At 32.6% G+C, this 18,708-nt stretch overlaps 1 protein-coding gene across 11 annotated transcripts in view; it reads left to right on the top strand.

Moving 5' to 3' along the window:
• The window catches only part of LOC105214793 (uncharacterized), a 30,902-nt gene extending 13,239 nt beyond the window's left edge, over window positions 1–17,663 (top strand). For 3 of the 11 annotated variants that reach the window (XM_054226739.1, XM_054226736.1, XM_054226732.1), the window contains one exon: window positions 1,349–1,473. Coding sequence is in view for 6 of the 11 variants with exons in the window: in XM_054226734.1 (XP_054082709.1) it covers window positions 793–889; window positions 1,349–1,469; window positions 3,157–3,276; window positions 3,971–4,146; window positions 4,247–4,378; window positions 4,451–4,572; window positions 5,050–5,176; window positions 5,536–5,660; window positions 5,779–5,855; window positions 5,929–6,036; window positions 6,098–6,397; window positions 7,189–7,576; window positions 7,640–7,758; window positions 7,888–8,044 (2,169 nt within the window). In the remaining 5 variants the exon portion in view is untranslated. The other 8 variants (XR_008470280.1, XR_008470279.1, XM_054226734.1 and 5 more) reach the window with 8 other exon arrangements.
• Window positions 17,664–18,708: the final 1,045 nt, after the last annotated feature.

The following is an 18,708-nucleotide window of genomic DNA, read 5'->3' as shown; positions in this document are numbered from 1 at the left end:
CTCTCTAGAGTTTTTTCTATTAGGTACTTCCTTATAAATATAATTCAAAAATAGAAGAAATCGGATTATAACCACACCAACCTTTTATACAAAGGTTATGTTGAAAACTACTAAAAATGCTTAAATTAAGTAAGGAAAAACACCAGAAATTTCATTATAAAGATGGTAAAGAAGGGCTGCATTCAAATTGGTATACACAATGTTAAATGGGCGTCCACTTATGCGTCAAAAATCATATCTCCGAAACTACTCGACCAATATCAATGAAATTTGGTTTGTGATATTTTCTTTGCATTCCAATGATCTGTTGTGAAAATAGGCCAAATCAGTTCACACCCACGCTTTCTTCCTATATACCAGAACTTTGAAGTCGATATGAATCGTTTACTTTACATGATATAAAGTAGGCAGTAATGAACATACTGCATTTGTAGTGTGGCATCGCAGTATACAGTGTTTATGCAAAGTTCTGTTCCGATGTCTTCACTAGTGATTAATTTATATATTTAGGTTTCACAACAACCGTTATGTGAACAAAACTATAAAACTCTCTTTAGCAACTTTGTTGCGAGAGTATGAAAACAGTTCAATTTCAAACAGAATTTTAAAGAAAAAGTATGAATAGTAAGCTTTCTGTATTTTACACACCAGTTTACATTGCAATTCGAATCAACAGAATGACGTATTATATACAGACTGAGAGAAATAACAAATTTTCTTTTATTATATTGAAAGAATATTTTATATATTTTTTTGGAAATTATTTTTCAATTGGCAACTGAACTGAGAAGGATGAACTCATATACCACAAATTGTTCACCAGAACCATTATTCAAAGAAATTACGGAATTATTTTTGAACACATTCGGTACCAACACTATACCAGCCGGTAAGCAGCGCCAGTTCTTGTGTGGTTCGGGTGATTCAGAAGAGTGGGACTGAATTAATTTGCGGTGTCTCTGTTTGCCAACTTTTGGGCCTATATATAACGTTGAGTGCAAAACTTCTAAGTAAGGGAAGTTTCCACGTCGAAAAGTTGCAATCGCAACAGACAATCAAGCAGTTTTCCACTCGACTCGTATAAACTTCTAAGTAAGGGATAACTATTATCCAAACTATTCGTCGAAGAGTATTTACGCAGAAACTTTAATGGCTGAGATATGATGTCATCATACCACCGTATGGTTCGGCGATAACATCATATTATAATGTTTAGCAGTATTAAGACTTTCTAATCATTAGAATAATAATTGGGTCTTTCAGCTGATCTGATCTAAACTTCGTTTCCTCCCAAATTTATTCATAATACTTTTATTGTAAATTAAATAATTTCTTTTTATTTTTCCAGGATATGTGGAGGGTGACAACTATGGCCCAAAAACAAATAGACAAGATTTCGCCAAATTATTTAGAGTGTTCTACATACTTATCGTACTTGCTGTTTTATGTGTTTTAGTATTGATAATGATGTAAGTAGTGAGTGAATATTTGTGAATACTGTTATATGAATGAGTTTATGATAATTGAGAGTTCTTAATTCGACAGCAATAATCATTTGCATAGTAAGGGGTTTAAAATATAGCCAGTTTTTAGTTTTATATTGTTGTTACAAATACCATCTATATATGTACATATGAACTACCTAAGTCATAATGGAAATGGGTGATAACAGTTAATAACCACGTCCATTTCCAAACACACAAATGAACTCAAAGAAGTTTCGACGTCGAAAAGTCTACTCGACTTCACCTCTGCGCGCTGAGATTACTCATCAACATTTCGATATGAGGTAGCTGTGAAACGGCATCTCAAACTTTCTGCGCACCGCTGCTACCAGACTGCCTACAGCAGACTGCCTACCTCGCAAAATTCCAATTGAGCACAGCATTTACGCGGTGGAATAGATATCGAAAGCTGAAGAGGGAAACGAGACACACTTGCAGACATAAACATAAACATAACGAGTACGAAATGTGAGAGTATGAAGAGCTTTAAAAACGAACAGTTTTATGAAAATCTGTGGCGATTTACAGAAGGTTTTACGACCGGAGCATTGTCATGTAGGGACCAATGAGATAATCTAGTCACTGATATTCAGGGCATACTGGGTTTATGAAGGGAACTTTTCTCCAACCTACTGAATAGCAGTGAAAGTGCCACACCAAAAGATGTCGAACCAAATTCCAAAATCGATGATGATGGAACAAATGTTCCATTGTCCTAAATTCGCCGAAATTGAAATGACAATTATCCACTTAAAGTATAACAGAGCAGGGAGGCCGATGAAATGCCGGCCTATTCAAATACTGCGGCGAAAAACTGACAAACAGCTTCTTTGCAGAACACTATCGGACCAAGGCATGCCCGACGATTGGAACCTCAGTGTGCTCTGCCCAATCCACGTCAGTGTTGACAGTCATTACTTTAAAATTGCAGATTATCTCGTCTATCTTGGAACCAGCATGAACAACACCAATAGTATCAGCTTTTAAACAAAAAACAGAATCGCTTTGTCAGCAGGTGCTACTTTGAACGGTATAGGCAATTGAAAAGACTATACGTACCCCCCATATGACACATTTTGAATGATTGGTTCACTTTACAATAAATATGTACATCAAGTACCAATAAAGAAACCGAAACAAAACTTTACACAAACACTCATTTGAGGTGCGGAATCACATATTTAAACATTGTCAAGATCGGACCTTACATTTTCAAAGATATTGAACTTGAAGACCTCAAAGCCAGTGAATATTTTTTTACCGAAAATACCGGTAAATCTCTCACAAAATCGGAGGGAATATTTTTCTTCTAAAATGGGCGAAATCGGGTCATAATTTTCCCTAGCTCTTATATACTTAATATTCGAGTTTTCAAACATTTGGTAGTTTTTATACCGTATATATCGGTTAATATGTATATTTTAGCAAAACGAAGTGCCCTATAATCAAGGTTATAGTGTGGTTTGGTGGGGAGAATGAGTGAAATGGGTTCAGGAATTAGTAATTCCTAGTAATTAATTCTAGTGGACTTTATGGCAACCAAGGCGAGTCAAATTGTGTGACATCTTAATTAAGTTAAATAAATAAATTGCGAGAGTATAAAACGTTCCGTTACACCCTCGCTTATCACTTCCTTTGGTGTTATTTCTAGGATTCTTTTCATACTATGGTACTGCAAAAGACGCAATTATGAATCAGAGTCATGCAGCAAAATAAAATTCTGGACATTGTTTATTACCACACTGTTGCTGCTTTCGCTGTTATTGTCAGCGTAAGTACAATCAAATCGTTAACTAATATTATTTCTTTTGCCTAAGTATTTCAAACATGTCTTTACCTTACCTTACCCTGGTCAACTAACGAATTTGTACTCAATTAAATGAGTATCTGGAAGTACAGAATATAGTTATCTAAACATGAACAAACATAGATATAAACAACTATAATATCATTTTTTTATAAAATTATTAAGGAAACATATTATGCATTAACTTTCGGTCTGTGTAAAACTTTTATAAGGGTATAAAGAGCAGGATCAAATGCATAATAAAGTATGCGTTTGCAAATACCAAGCTTTTTCTCAAATACTCCGATTTAATATTGTTTCTTTTAGAATGAAAGTCACATTTATTTCTTATAAATAACAAAAATACTTATTAATTACCATAAATATGAAAAAAAACATTACAAAACTGTGTATACATATATTTCCTTTTTGGCAATTCTCAGCGCATTCAGTGTCAAAATAGGAAATCGATGTTTTCATTAAAAAAAATGTTTAACAGATATAGCCATTTTTCTAAATAATATTAATTGACCATCAGAGAAGTACTTTACTCGCTTCTTTAATTTCCGCAAACTAATCATCAATTTGCCGATTTCACTTATTAATTGACATATGTATATGGTACCTATTTATAAATTAATTTTCTTATTCTTCTTCTTTATTTCATGCTCATCAATAGGTTCGGACTCTATATTGTCTTCAGAAATATTTCAGATCTGAAGAAAATAGAATATACAAAATCCGAAGATGTGAAGGAAAATAAAGTAGATAAGATCGGCGAAGTTGTTTCCAAAACACTTGGTAAAGATTTTGAAAAATTAAAAAAAAATGCAATTTCTAGTTGCAGGAATTCCGGTAAGTCGAAAATATTAGATGTTTTAACTATAACATTTTTAGTCAATCAACTCGACATTTCTATAATGGCATTTATCGATAATTGTGTATACATTTTTAGATTCATTAAAGGATCTTTACCCTGCCACAACCAAAGTGCGGAAGATATCAAAAGTTAATTTCAAGAATTTCACCAAATACATCGACAAACACATCATACCGACTTTTAACAATACTTTGCTGCATGATGATGGTACATGTTCCATAAATTCCATTTTACTTAAAATTCTTAATAATTATAATTACTTAATGCTGTCTTTCCTAGTATACCGAATGTTTTCACGAAATTTTAGTGCTTATATGAGTGCGATTTCGCAAAGTGGGAAAAAGAGAGTTATCCAAAGTAATGCCTCTCGTTATGACAACTATTTATATACATTAAACGACGTAAGTACTTACAACCAAATTAACTACACCAAATCCTGTTTCATTAATTAATCCCCGTAATAACAAGTATAGATCATATAAGAGGGGTGATAAAAATTTCACTTTTTCACCTTGAATCATTTTGTTCGATACGGTACGAGAGATTGTCCTGGAGTTCTTCGAAGAATAATTGCAGACAGCATTGTATGTTTCTGAAATTGAATGATTTGGATCCTGTAAAATTTATTGATTTCAAAAATTGTGTCTCTGCAACCAGAATATACATTATATTATTTTAGAGCTATGAACTCTCTCAATATTCTCTGAAGACTCCCTATAAGCAGGGTGTGGTTTTTTTACTGAATTCATATTCTTAGACTATCACTTGTCTAATAGTTTATAGCCGAATGATTTTTAATATTTCTAGGTCTACTCCACTTTCTGTTAGTAGAAATTTCATCATCGAATCTGATATTTTATTTATTTTATTCGAAACAGTGGGGGGTCTTATATAATTCTTCATTGTCGATTACAAAACTGATGCCTTACTACGCCATAACTGCGGAATCGTCCCTTAGGATGCGACGCGTTTGTATGCATATAGAGGATTATTTTGATGAAATATGTACGTATGTTAATATAAGAAATAACAACTGTGTCAAACCCTCAAGTGAGTATAAGGCTTAATCACTTACCTATATCCCATCACTTAGTCATTCCCACAGTTAAGCAATACACTTTAAGGTTTGAAACACAGTTGTTCTATATATCGATTCGTGCAAGATTTTTCAAAATTGCAATCAGAATGGAAATATTTGTACTGTAGTGCAAAATATAGAAAGCAATAAGCACCGCCAATTTTTAAATAAATATAGAACAAATTATTAAAAAAATAAAAGCATTAGAAATCTGATCGAATCGAATTTCAACACAATCATTATTCGAAATTAATACTGAACAAATGCAAATTTGTATACTTAAAAGCGGTGAGCGTCAAACAGCAAAGGGATTTTATTAAGAGAAAGTTCAAAACGTTATTTCAGAAGACAACTACGGATCATAAGGCTCCATACAAGTTTGGATACATTATATGTATTATAGCCATTGTGGTAAGTGTCTTTAATGCGACTTTCAAACTGGGACAATTTTTGCAATATACATATCTAAAACCATGTTTGAAAACCTACCCAACTGAAATGTATTTTTAAAATATTAATATATTTACAGATTCTTGCCATTTTTCTAATACTTCTATTATGCAGTTTGTGTTTGAAATTTAAAGCTATGATCAAACCTCTCATATTGTAAGCTTTACCACTAACCCACAAATATAACTTTTGTCATTGTTAATTCACTTTCGACATCTGACTCTTTCAGTATCTACATAATGCTCACATTGGCTTTCATTCTCATGGCTTTCGTCAAATTTTACCACTTCTTCTATGGAGTTATTGAATATAATGGATTGTGTAAATATAATACAAGGTATCTGAGCCCGCAGTACCAAATTTTATTTGTATATAGTACCAAATTATCTTCTTTACAGGAAACCAAAAGTGGAAAGTTTCAGACGCATAATGCTTAAGGAATGCACGAATAATCAGAATGTGTACACATTATTTGCAGAAAATCGTTGGATAAACGGTTTATCTGATTGGAATACGATCGATGAAACTAAAATTAATGACGATTGCTTAGACACTTGCACCCCTATGGAACGACAGTTATTAGATAGTTGGTATAAACACATTAAGGAATATCCAAACGAAAATTTTTGTCGATATAAAGGAATAGATAAATCGTGGCTAGACAACATCATTATCACCCGTGAAAATTATACGTCAGAGTAAGAAAGAAAGATAATCGAATTTTAGATACTCTTCCCAAATAAAACGAATTTTCTCGATATTTGTAATGAAGAAATTAAAAGTTATAAGTATAAGATGGATTGGGACTACCCGTTCATTCAACTATACGTTGGCACCGATAAATTCTGGATATCATGTTTAGAGTTTTGTGCACATACATTTTATTTGTAACACCTAAACCATATCAAATGGAGTTATATATGTACATACGAGTAGAGTTGAAATCCGGATGTCCATCTGTCTGTCCGTTCAAGGGAGTTATAACTTGAGTAAAAATTGAGATATACAAAACTTGGTATACATGTTCACTGACACCGTAGGCATTAACCGAAAACAAATAAAATTTTCTAACTATGCCATAAATAAAGCTATAAAATTAAGTACGGAGAAACACAGCAGAGGACTTTATGCCGAATATATGGTTAAAATTGTGTATAAAATTAAAAAAGTTACTGCGAGAGTATAAAGTGATCAGTTGCACCCGTTCTTAATTTCGGTAAATCTCTCAGTTATCTTAATTTAATTCAGAGGAAATATTTTTCTTTTAATAGTGTGTCTCTGTACCAGAATAGGTTAAAATCGGGTCATGACTTCCCTTATACATGAATATATGAGAATTCCGAATTATAATTTCAAAAATACGATAATTGTAATAGAATACTATATAATACATATTCGTACCCGAACTAAGCTCTTCCTCACTTTTTTATATTTTAATAAAATATAATATATTTTCATGTTTTGTCATTATTATTTCATCAATGTATAGAATGGCTGACTACTTCCCAATCCGCACTTATTATGGTCGTCGAATTAATAGAACACTCTGTCTTTTGGATCTGGGAAAACGAGGCATGCAAATGTTACCACGAGAGACTCAACTAAAGTATAAACAGTGCACTGTTGGTTATAAACTTGGGAAACAATATGTCCAATCATTGCATCCGGCCATAAAAGAAGTTAGTGGTATGTGTCAGAAAACCATTGACTCTTGTGCGGCCTATAAAAGAGAACTGAATGACATCGTTCAGAACATAACTAATTTTAAAACAAAATCTGAGGACCAGCTTAAGCTTCAACTTGGAACCTGTGATGATATGCTGAGCTCTTCAAAGAGAAAGCAGGAGAAATATTGTGGCTGTGACATATACATATTGGTAGGAATGATACTTCTCCAATAATTCTAGTTTTACCATATATACATACATATATATCTGTAGAATGGTGTCTGGGTTGGTAGTCTTATATTCTTGTTGGGCACACTTTTGGCTCTCCTGCTTTTGCCTTGCTTATTGTGTCTATTCGTCAAATGTAGTGAGGAGGATCGTTTGATGTCAAGGTAATAATAAACTCCTTATGTGTTTATGTATGGGGCTCTTAAGAGCCTATATATACTCACACTCGTCTCGATATATCACATATCTACTATCTACATAATTACATATAATCAAAAAAACAAATTTTACAGAAGGGACCGTGGAATCGAATATAGTGAAAGCGATAGTAGAATGGGTAGTGAGTCTGTGCATTCAATAATGTTGCCATCTATAGCTCTACCAAAGCATGTAATAAACTCAATACTAGATGATTCGCGGGTTAGATATGAAGTTAAAAAAATGAATTAATCTAAAAGCATTCAACTAATTCCGAAGTGCATCACATGTCGCATTACGTAAGTCCATGAATAAATATTATTTAGTATTTAATAATATCATAATACTATAAGGCGAAATCGAACCAAATTAATCATTTTCGGGTTATTGAGTTATAAATACAGCCTCCATAATCGAAATATACGCCTTCGAATTTCGAAATTTAGCTTACCGGAAACGTCATGATTAATTATAGTATGAAAGGTAAAAAATACTGGCGCAATTATTGAAAATTCAGGATATATCTTTTTTATTTATATGTATATTTCTTCTCATTCAGAAATATATATATTTTTTTTCATTTCAGTATTTCTTCCCGAAATATTTACATTGCAATATTATAACCATACCAAAAATGTATTTCATACTTTAATTAATAATTCTGTATTCAAAAAGTCTATGTATTTTCGAAATTGGATGGCAAATATATTAATTTTGGTGGCAAACTTCGAAAAACGGAAATATATTTCTTTATTTATGACTCAATCTCCTGGAAATATAGTTTGGCCCAACATCCAGCTGAGTGTTTTACACTATAATTATATTTTCAGGTGGAAAGAAAAAAACAGCTAATGAACTTTAGTTGCAAACTGGCAATGAAATTATAATCATTATATGTGTGAAAAATGGTTTTTGAATTAATAAAAGAATTATATATTTTGTCATATTTACCATTCATTCAATATTAAAGGCTAAAAATGTTAAATGTATTGTAGAGAGATTTCAATGGTTGGCACCAAAACGTATACCACAATAAGCACTCTTTAGTACAGCTTTAACATTGACCGAGAGAACTCTCACTATACATTATACACGATATATAAGAGAGGGCCACAATTTCGAGATTGAAAAGAGATCTAGAGACCATACCATTTCAATAACAAAGTGAACTTTAAAAAGGCTTGCTTAAGTAACTAATTATACTGGTATAAGAAATACACTTCTGTAGGCATGTAAACACATGTTACTTTCTGACATAATATTCGACTGATGTGTGAAATGTGTGAGCATTGAAACAAATTACATCTAACTGTATTCAAATAAAATTTTCAAAATATTTTTTGTGCTGAATTTTTTTCGAATATTTTGTGATTATTACCAAATAAAATATTTTAAACTAACTTTTATAAAAGCATTGAAAAAGTTTATATAAAACAGATAATGAAGTTTCTATTTCAATTACAACTATAAGTGAAGTTTTTCAAAAACGTACATTTTGAGATAAATGTGTAATAATATTACAAACTTTATTGACATCTTCCACATATTTATAGCTGAATCATGTAAACTGCAATCGCCATGCCCTCGGACACCCAGAATTGTTCATCGAAGCCAATATTTAAAGGATTGACTCAATCATTTCTGAATACTTTTGGCACGAAGGAATTGCCAGCGGGTACGATTTTATAGCTTTTAAGTGTTGGATTTGACTATATCGCTTTACTAGTTCTTCTCTTGAGACTTTATAATAAATCGTCTTCCAAGAGACAGTCCGATTATTTTGTCATATTTTATTAAAGGGTGATCACTTAGTATCGTGCAGCGATATTCAATTTATACGAGTATATCTGTGGCGACAAACTTAGCCGAGGTCGTTTCCATATTCGGTGATTTTGACACTTCTCTAAGATTTATAGGCTAGCCCTCTTTAACTTACATCTTCCAGCTTTCACATATGTATGTAGATCTTAAAATCATTTTATATAGAGATGTGTCAAAAAACAAGTCCATTCAACTCTTCTCAGATAGGAGTTTGCAAAATACTCAAACAATTAGTACTCTTTATATTCCGTTTACTTGAAAAAGAGAGGGTTTGCCGGTGAACGATGTAATAGTTTTACTCTATATATTTTCTAAAACTACTTCACAGGATACGTGAAAGGAGACGGTTATGGTCCAAAGACGAAGAAACAACATTTCGCAAAGTTATTTACTCAATTCTACATTCTTATATTGCTGGCTATTATATGTGTTTTTGCTTTTCTCCTGATGTAAGTAATCATTTTTAAATGTAATTTCTAGAGTAGCCTTAATAAACTTAATATTTAAATATAATAACCGCTTCCTATCAGAGGAATATGTCCAAGTGTATGTAAATATATTTATGATGCTAATTCATTCTATAATACTTATGCTAATTAATATAATGCTAATTAATATATATATATACTTTCAGGATTATACTCTTGTTGTGGTATTGCAACAGAGACAAATATAAATCAGAGCCATGTAGGAACCCAAAATTATGTACTAGATTACTAACTTCATTGCTTCTACTGTCGCTTATATTGCTAGCGTAAGTGTTGGAAGAATTTGGAATATTCCTTTATATAACTTATTTCTCCATTTTTTCATAATTTTCATCATCAATAGACTCTTCCTTTTCATTACTTTCAATAATCTTTTGCATCTAAATAAATTATATAATAAATCAAATAATGAATCAAGAACTTCTGATGGCGGGATAATTAAAGATGTCAACGAAATCCTTGGAAAGAATTTTAGAGACTTAACAAATACATCATTATTTGAATGCAGAAAATCTCGTGAGTTGATATATGAACAAAATCCAAAATCATAAATATTTTTAACGCAAAAAACGAATGTAATAGTTTTTTTTCATACTTCCTTTTTGCTGAAATATTTCTATTCAAATTTATGTGCTATCTAGAATTTAGTGAGAAAGATAATTAGTTAAGTAAACCAATTCGTCACTCACAAAGTTCAATTTACTAAACAATTTCCACACCTAAGCACTAGCAACTAGGTTATCCAATTGAATTCATTACAGGAGGGTTAGTGAATGCGTTACTGAAGTGGTATAAAAACTTAATATGCGATCTTTATCTGGTTATACCATTCTCTTAAATGTATGCTATTTGTCTGATCGTCTGCGATTTGTTCGTAAGCGATTCAGATTGACTTCAAAGTTCTGGTATATAGGAAGAATATGTGTACCAAGTTTCACTAACATATCTGTTTTTACTCAAGTTATCGCTTGCACAGACGGACGGACAGATTTTAAATATACTCGTCACCCTGATCACTTTGGTATATATTTATAACCCCATATCTCACTCGTTAAGTTTTAGGTGTTACAAACGGACGTTATGTGAACTAAACTATTATACTCTCTTAGCAACTGAGAGTATATCTCTCAGATATTTTAATGTAATTCAGGGGAAATCTGTTTGCTCTAATAGTGTGTCTCTGTACCAAAAATGGTTAAATTATCTAACCTAATTGTAGGTTTTTTAAATACGATGGGTTTTATACCCAATATATATGTGAAATATCTTACCCAAATTAAGTGAGCGTATAGTCTTAAATATAGTGCACATTGGTGGGGAAAATGAGTTAAATCGGTTCAGGAATTATCTCAGCACTCATATACTACATATACAGATTTTTATTATTCTAATGGACTTCATGTCTAATAAGTGGGTCAAATCGTGTTGTATCTTAATAAAACTATGGCAATAAATTGCGAGAGTATAAAATGTTCGGTTACACCCGAACTTAACCCTTCCTTACTTCTTTGTACTAAATTAAAGTTGTTGTGCATATTTATAGCGTCCCTGATAGATGTTTATCCTGAAACAACAAACGCGAGAAAACTTTCAATAGCCTACCGCCAAATGTTCGAAAATTTCAGAACAACATCAGTCAATCCAATTTTCCAAAATATTTTACTGTATGATGATTGTAAGTGTACAGCAATTTTTTATAAACCTACATATCATTTTTTTCTCAAAGTATTTCGCACGTTTTCCCGAAATTTTAGTGCCTTTTATGCACCAACGGCGTCTGGAAAGGTTCTTATTTCTAAAACCAAATCTACTCTCTATAATGATCAAATATTTTCATTACACAAAGTAAGTACAAGCTTAACTATTTTTGTTTTGTAACGAAATGTACATAGCATAACATTAAATTAATATTAACATTTATTTCTGAATAGTGGGGGCAACTTTATCATTCTGCAGCCCCAATTAAATATTTGATGGATTATTATAAAAATACGGCGCGGTCGGACCAAATACGGCCACGTGTCTGCGATCAAATTGGGAAATACTTTACTACATTAGGTAAATATATATGCATAATAGAGACCTTGTCGATTAGTATTCGAAGCGGGATATTAACAATATACATATACCATCACAATTTGCAAAAATAAAAGGCTTGGAAATTTATGAAAAATGTGCGGTATATTCGGATATCGGTGGCCCGATCTTTGACATTTGTGTCAACATTAACCCAATAAAATATTTGTAGAGATCTGTTTGCATCCCAAACTGATTCTCAACTGAAAATGTCACTTTTTGAACCGAATTCTCGACATTTGCGGGAAATTTTGCTTTTCTTTTTCCATTCCAAGAAAAGTTCTGCTGAGGCTCATCGACATTTGTAACCGTTTTTATACCAAAAAAACTTGACCTAATAAATCATTTCTACAATATGACTTTATGGAGCAAAAATATTTTTAAAACTCTCCTCTCATAATTTGCGAGAGTATTTACGATGCGGCCCTTAGATGTTCCTATTTGAATTGTTAACTGTTTTATTATAAAAATCAAATGTAACTAAATTCATTTTTGTTTATTGAAAAGCTTCGTATGCCCAAGGGCAGAAGAGTTATATCGAAGGAAAGTTTAAATCTAACTCCCTGAGCAGAGATCCGGTTATGGCGCCACCATACATATTTGGTCAAATAGTGTGCATTATGGCGATTGTGGTAAGTACTTAATTAGATTAAGTGACCATATTTAGTCAAACATAATCATTGACAGCAGATTTATATTCAAATATTTGTAATTATGTGAATATATGTTGCTGTCTTTGATTCGTCATTTCTTTGCTCGCTATCTTTGAGCGCTGCTTCCTTGTGCAAAAATTTACTTGGCAAGAAAGATTCAATAAGAATTCGTATTTCGAATCAAATACATATATATGTACATACTATTGGGAAATAATCAATTATGTTATGTTAGAATGTTACAAAGTTAGCGAGTTAAATTCGTTGCATGAGAGTATGTGAATACATAATGCAAGTGGTATGTCTTTCTTTAAAGATACCATGTGTTGTTATATATGTAGATTTCAGACGAGTTTTTCTATTGTGAATATGACTCAAATGACAAAATATTGTAACAAATTCAAATACAAAGATTTTGGTTTAATTAAATAAAATGGATACAACAAAATGTTCATTATATTTACAGATTCTTGTGGTGTTTTTCTTATTCTTAATGTGCACATTGTGTATGAAAGGCCATATTATGATTAAGGCACTGTTATTGTAAGTTTCCACACAATAAATTTTAAATGAACTTTTTTACATGTTCTAAAAAAATAATTTCACAATTTTTCATATCAAACATTTTCCAGTATTTTCATAATACTCACACTGCTTTTAATACTGATGTCGTTTGTTACATTTTACCATTTCTTCTATGGGGTTATTGAATATAATGGATTATGTGATATAAAGGGAGAGTAAGTTTAATGCACATTCACATATATGAATAACTTTAACTTATCAAGAAATTTCATTTATCCACAGCACGGCTGGAGAAGACAATTTCAATCACGTGATGTTAACAGAATGTACCAACGACCAGAATTTATATACATTACTGGTAGAACATAATATGATCGTGCCATTTTCCAAGTGGATTGATATAGATGGAACAAATATAATGAAAGTCTGCAAAGATACATGCCGTCCCTTGAACAAGTCGCTCCTAGAGGAGTTACGACCAAACGTTGAGGGTTTTCCGAAAAGGAATCAATTTTGTAAATTTAAAATGATCACATCTACGTGGCTTATATATATAGGTTTATCACATATTTATTATGTTTCGGAAAAAAATCCCGACTCGTAAGTAAATTTTTAATGCTTCGCAATGTGATTAACATCAACAATCAAATTTTCTTATACCATGTAAAGCACAAACAACACAAACTCGAGTCACATAAGAGTATATTAAAAGAATATCAGAATTGAATCAGAGGTTTGAAAAATTTATGTTGCACAGAATGTAGCAGTTTTGTTCAACCAATGGTTGTTTGTAATAGCTAAAACCAAACGAGATAGAATTAGAGTTATATCTGAAGAATCGGGATGCCGAGACAAGTGGTTCTGCCCATCGGTTCGAATTTTTGCACACAGGAACTCATAATATGTCATACTTTATGATTATATTATTATATAACCTAGTCGCGATTTCAGGTTATACATAGTTTTGAAATAGACGAAATTAGTTCACCACTAAGTATTCTTCCCAAAATAATTTGAAATCGCATCAGATCGTTATAGCTATCGAGGGGGGCTCTGGTCATTTATTTGAGGACACCAGAGTTCAGAGATAAATTAATAGAAATCAGGCATCATCGTTTACTGTTGCACACAAGTCAAATAATCAGCCCGATTCACGTTGTCGTTTCCAAGTTTTTAAAGCAATAAATTGCGATTTAACTCCCAACTTATTGTTAGTAGTCTATACACTTTCCGTTGCGTTTTAAAATTTGAATTAATCTTTGCGACATTAAAGCAATTAGGTTTTTTAAAATCTATACCGGTATTGCGATCCACTTCACTATGTTAAATTGTCGTCATTTAACATAAGAAAAATCTTCTCTCTCTCTCGGTTCAGTCGAGAAGTTGATTTTTTTTGTCTGAGCAATTCTTTTTACTCCCTGAAACAATGGATTGCGCTCAGCTTTATGAGTGTTTCTATGTCACACTCAATTATTGCAACGACAAAAGCGACTGTTTCGACTGCATAATATAAAGATTTTTAAACTTTCACTTGGTTTTTTTCTATATATATAGGAAATTAATTAACAATACAAGAAACACTAATATGGCAGAGGTCTCTGACAACTTTTAGCACTAATATTAACAAATTTTATGAAGCCAGCCACTCAAAATTCAACAAGTTCCCTTTATTGTTCTTATTCCACAACAACAGAATTAAATAAGTTCTCTTATTAATTTGGTTTTATTTATGTATTATGAAGCATGGTTGACCTCGATTCTAAAACAACTTATTACTACAATCGTGTCAACTCCACACTTTGCCTTTTGGATTTGGCAAATCAGGCATACAATTTTCACCCAAGTATCAATAGTAGAACACAATATATGAAATGCAGAGCTGCTTACAAAGTAGGTAAAGATTTCCGCACGGTCTTTCCGAATTCCATTACGGAAGTGGGAACTATGTGTGATAAGACTACCAGTAAATGTAAAGACTTTCACGATCAAAATATACCAAAAATCGTTGCTGATGTAACTAAATATAAAGAAAATGCTGAAGTCAGACTTAAGAAGGCGCTGGGATCATGTGCAAATGTTCTTCCTATAGTTACAACAAAACAAACAAAATCATGTGATTGCGAAACGTATATACTGGTAAGACACAATCCCATATATCATATTACTATACCTCTAGTCTATTATCAAAGATGTATATTTTCAAATCTTGTCATTATAGAACGGTGTCTGGGTTGGTGGTTTGCTGTTCGTACTAACTTTGTTATTGGTGCTACTTTTGCTGATCTGTTTAATATGTAAACTTGAAAGATGTAGAGATCCTTATGGGGATGGAAGGTATATACTATTATCGTAATTCTACTAAGTATATTGTTTTAACGAGATGTGATTATTGATGTCGTACTTGAGGGAATTCAAAAATATTAAGTTTCATAGAAAAGTTAATTCGCTTCGCATTGACTACTGACTAGCAGCCGTTAGATAAACTTATTTAGACCGGTGATCGCTATTTCAACTTTTATATGATATTGCATTCTAAATCCGAAACTCATCTTGTGATAGTTCGGAAAAAGAAATTAGTAGATTTATCATGGAATAACTTAAAAAAGTAACTGAAATATATTTTTTTTAATTCAATAATTTTGATTACAATTATATTTAAAATACCCTACAAACTATATTGTATTCGGATATCCGAGCACTTGAATAATTCGTTTAGAACACCATATATGTTATACTAGCAGGCCGTCCCGGGCAGATAGCAGCGATATTTGTAAGTGATAACAAAACATATTGATATTCAGGACATCCTATTAGAGAAAGGGCAATTCGACCCATGAGAGAAGCACTCTTGTCTTATATCGATGCCAATAATCGAAAATATGTGTCCCTGTGATTTATGTATTTGTCGTAAGGGCAAACGGTATATTCACAAGAAATAACCATTTAAAGGATATAGGCAAATCTGCCGCAATCATCGGGATTCGCGGAATATGAGCGAGCTGTCCGGCCACGGGCCTAGTGATGATTGTTGCTACTATAACGTTGTCTCGTAACATTGGACATATGGTATAGCTAAGTTTTTTGTTGATATTAATATGTTCTTTATTCCTTGGCATTAACTCCCATCCCGTACCCCAGTGTAGCCTACATTGCTTATTACTGTGCCGTCTAACCGAGTGAAATAATTTTTGATATCGGCACAGTAGTTTTTGAGTTTATTCATTAAAACATACACACAAAAATACAAATCTTCCTCTGTATAATAGTAGTGTATATTCCTCTTGAGAACCCATGAGTTTAAAATGCTTCTATTACATTATTTACATATACTATTTCTATGTTTTCCGCAAATTTATTTTAATACTTGCTTACAGTCGCAAAGGACAGCGTGGACGTGGAAAGTCGCATGATACCACCCCGGAGTCGATACTACTGCCGGCGATAACATTACCAAGACGTGTAATAGATACACTAGAGCATGATGAAAATCCCAGAGTTACCTACCACGTAAAAAAACAAAATTAATTGCGAGTGCCTGGGTCCGATCGATATCCGATATATATTCTGTTCATATAGAAACATTTGAATGAATAGCATTGAATGATTAGACAGAGAATAGTAAATAGAACAGAAAGAAAATATTTGTTGTCACGAATACTTATATTTTATAAATCAATTATTATTCGAAATTAATACTGATATCAAATGCGGTGAGCGTCAAACTACAAACGAATTTTATTAACGAAAAGTTTGAAACGTTATTTGAGCCGACAACTAGGGATCATAAGGCTCCATACAAGTTTGGATACATTATATGTATTATAGCCATTGTGGTAAGTGTCTTTATTGCGACTTCAAACTGGGACAATTTTTACAACCATGTTTAAAACCTTCCTAACTGAACTATATTTTTTAAAGTAAAAAGTGCATCTATTTACAGGTTCTTGCCATTTTTCTAATACTTCTATTGTGCACTTACGATTACGAGTTACAGAATACGATCGATGATTCTGAAATTAATGACGATTGCTTAGACACTTGCATCCCATTGGAACGACAATTATTAAATATTTGGCATAACTCCATAAACGAATATCCAGAGGAAAATTTGTGTCAATAAAAGGAACAGAATAATAGTGGCTAAATATCATCATTAGCACCCGTCAGAATTATACGAAAGATAACCGAATTTTCGATACTCTCCCAAATAAAATTAATTTTCTCGATATTTATAATGAATTTTGTGACAAATATAAGATTGGGACCACCCGTGCATTCGACGTTGGCAAATTCCGAATGTCAAGGTTATTACTTACATGTTTATGATTTTTGTTCACATGCACCTCACAAATGTTGTTTTTAACTTCTTAAACTAAACGAGCTAGATATAGAGTTATATATACACTAAAGCGGTAAGGGTGTCGAGCAGAGTTGAAATCCGGAAATCTGTCTGTCTGTCCTGTCTATTCAAGGAAGCTAAAACTTGAGTAACAATTGAAATATACGAAACTTGGTACTCATGTTCCCTGACACCATGGAGCAGTTGGTGTTGTAGATGGGCGAAACCCATTGCCACGCTCTCATGAGGGCGTTACCCGAAAACCAATAAAGTACCATAATTAAGCCATAAATAAATCTATACAAGGAGTGTTCAAGATCTGACGATAATGTTATTTTTTGAAAACAAATATTTATTCATTCGTCTATATTAATGTTGTCACTTTCAAAGTAGTCCCCTTCCGAAATTATGCACTTATGCCAGCGCTTCTTCCAAACGTCGAAACACTTCCCAAACTCACTTTTTGAGATAGCCGTTAGCTCTTTCAGCGATTTCTCATATGCTTGTAAAAAGAATGCCCTTTAAAGTTTGCTTTATTTTTAGAAATAGGAAAAATTCACATGTAGTCATGTCTGGCGAATATGAAGGCTAGGGCATCATTTATTAATCTCTCAAGTTCCTATCTCCCATGTTAGATCAAACTGATAAATTCCATTAAATTCGGTAGTAGATTCATTAGTTCAGGAGTGAACAACTTAAAACTTAACAACTTTACATAAAAAGAAGAAAATAATTATATGTATGTACAGACCAAATATATTTTCATTGTTTTATATATATATATATTTGGCGTAGGAACCGCTTTAAGCGATTATAGCCGAATCCACCAGAGCGCGCCACTCATTCCTCCTTTTTGCTTTTTGGCGCCAATTGGAAACACCAAGTGAAGCCAGGTCACTTTGCACTTGGTCTTTCCACCGGAGTGGAGGTCGTCCTCTTCCGCGGCTTCCTCCAGCGGGTACTGCATCGAATACTTTCAGAGCTGGAGTGTTTTCTTCCATCCGTACAACATGA

This window comes from Zeugodacus cucurbitae, chromosome 3 (genome assembly GCF_028554725.1).
Source record: "Zeugodacus cucurbitae isolate PBARC_wt_2022May chromosome 3, idZeuCucr1.2, whole genome shotgun sequence".
NCBI lineage: Eukaryota > Metazoa > Arthropoda > Insecta > Diptera > Tephritidae > Zeugodacus > Zeugodacus cucurbitae.
Note: the sequence above shows the minus strand (reverse complement) of the source record. Positions and strands in the feature narration are given on the sequence as shown.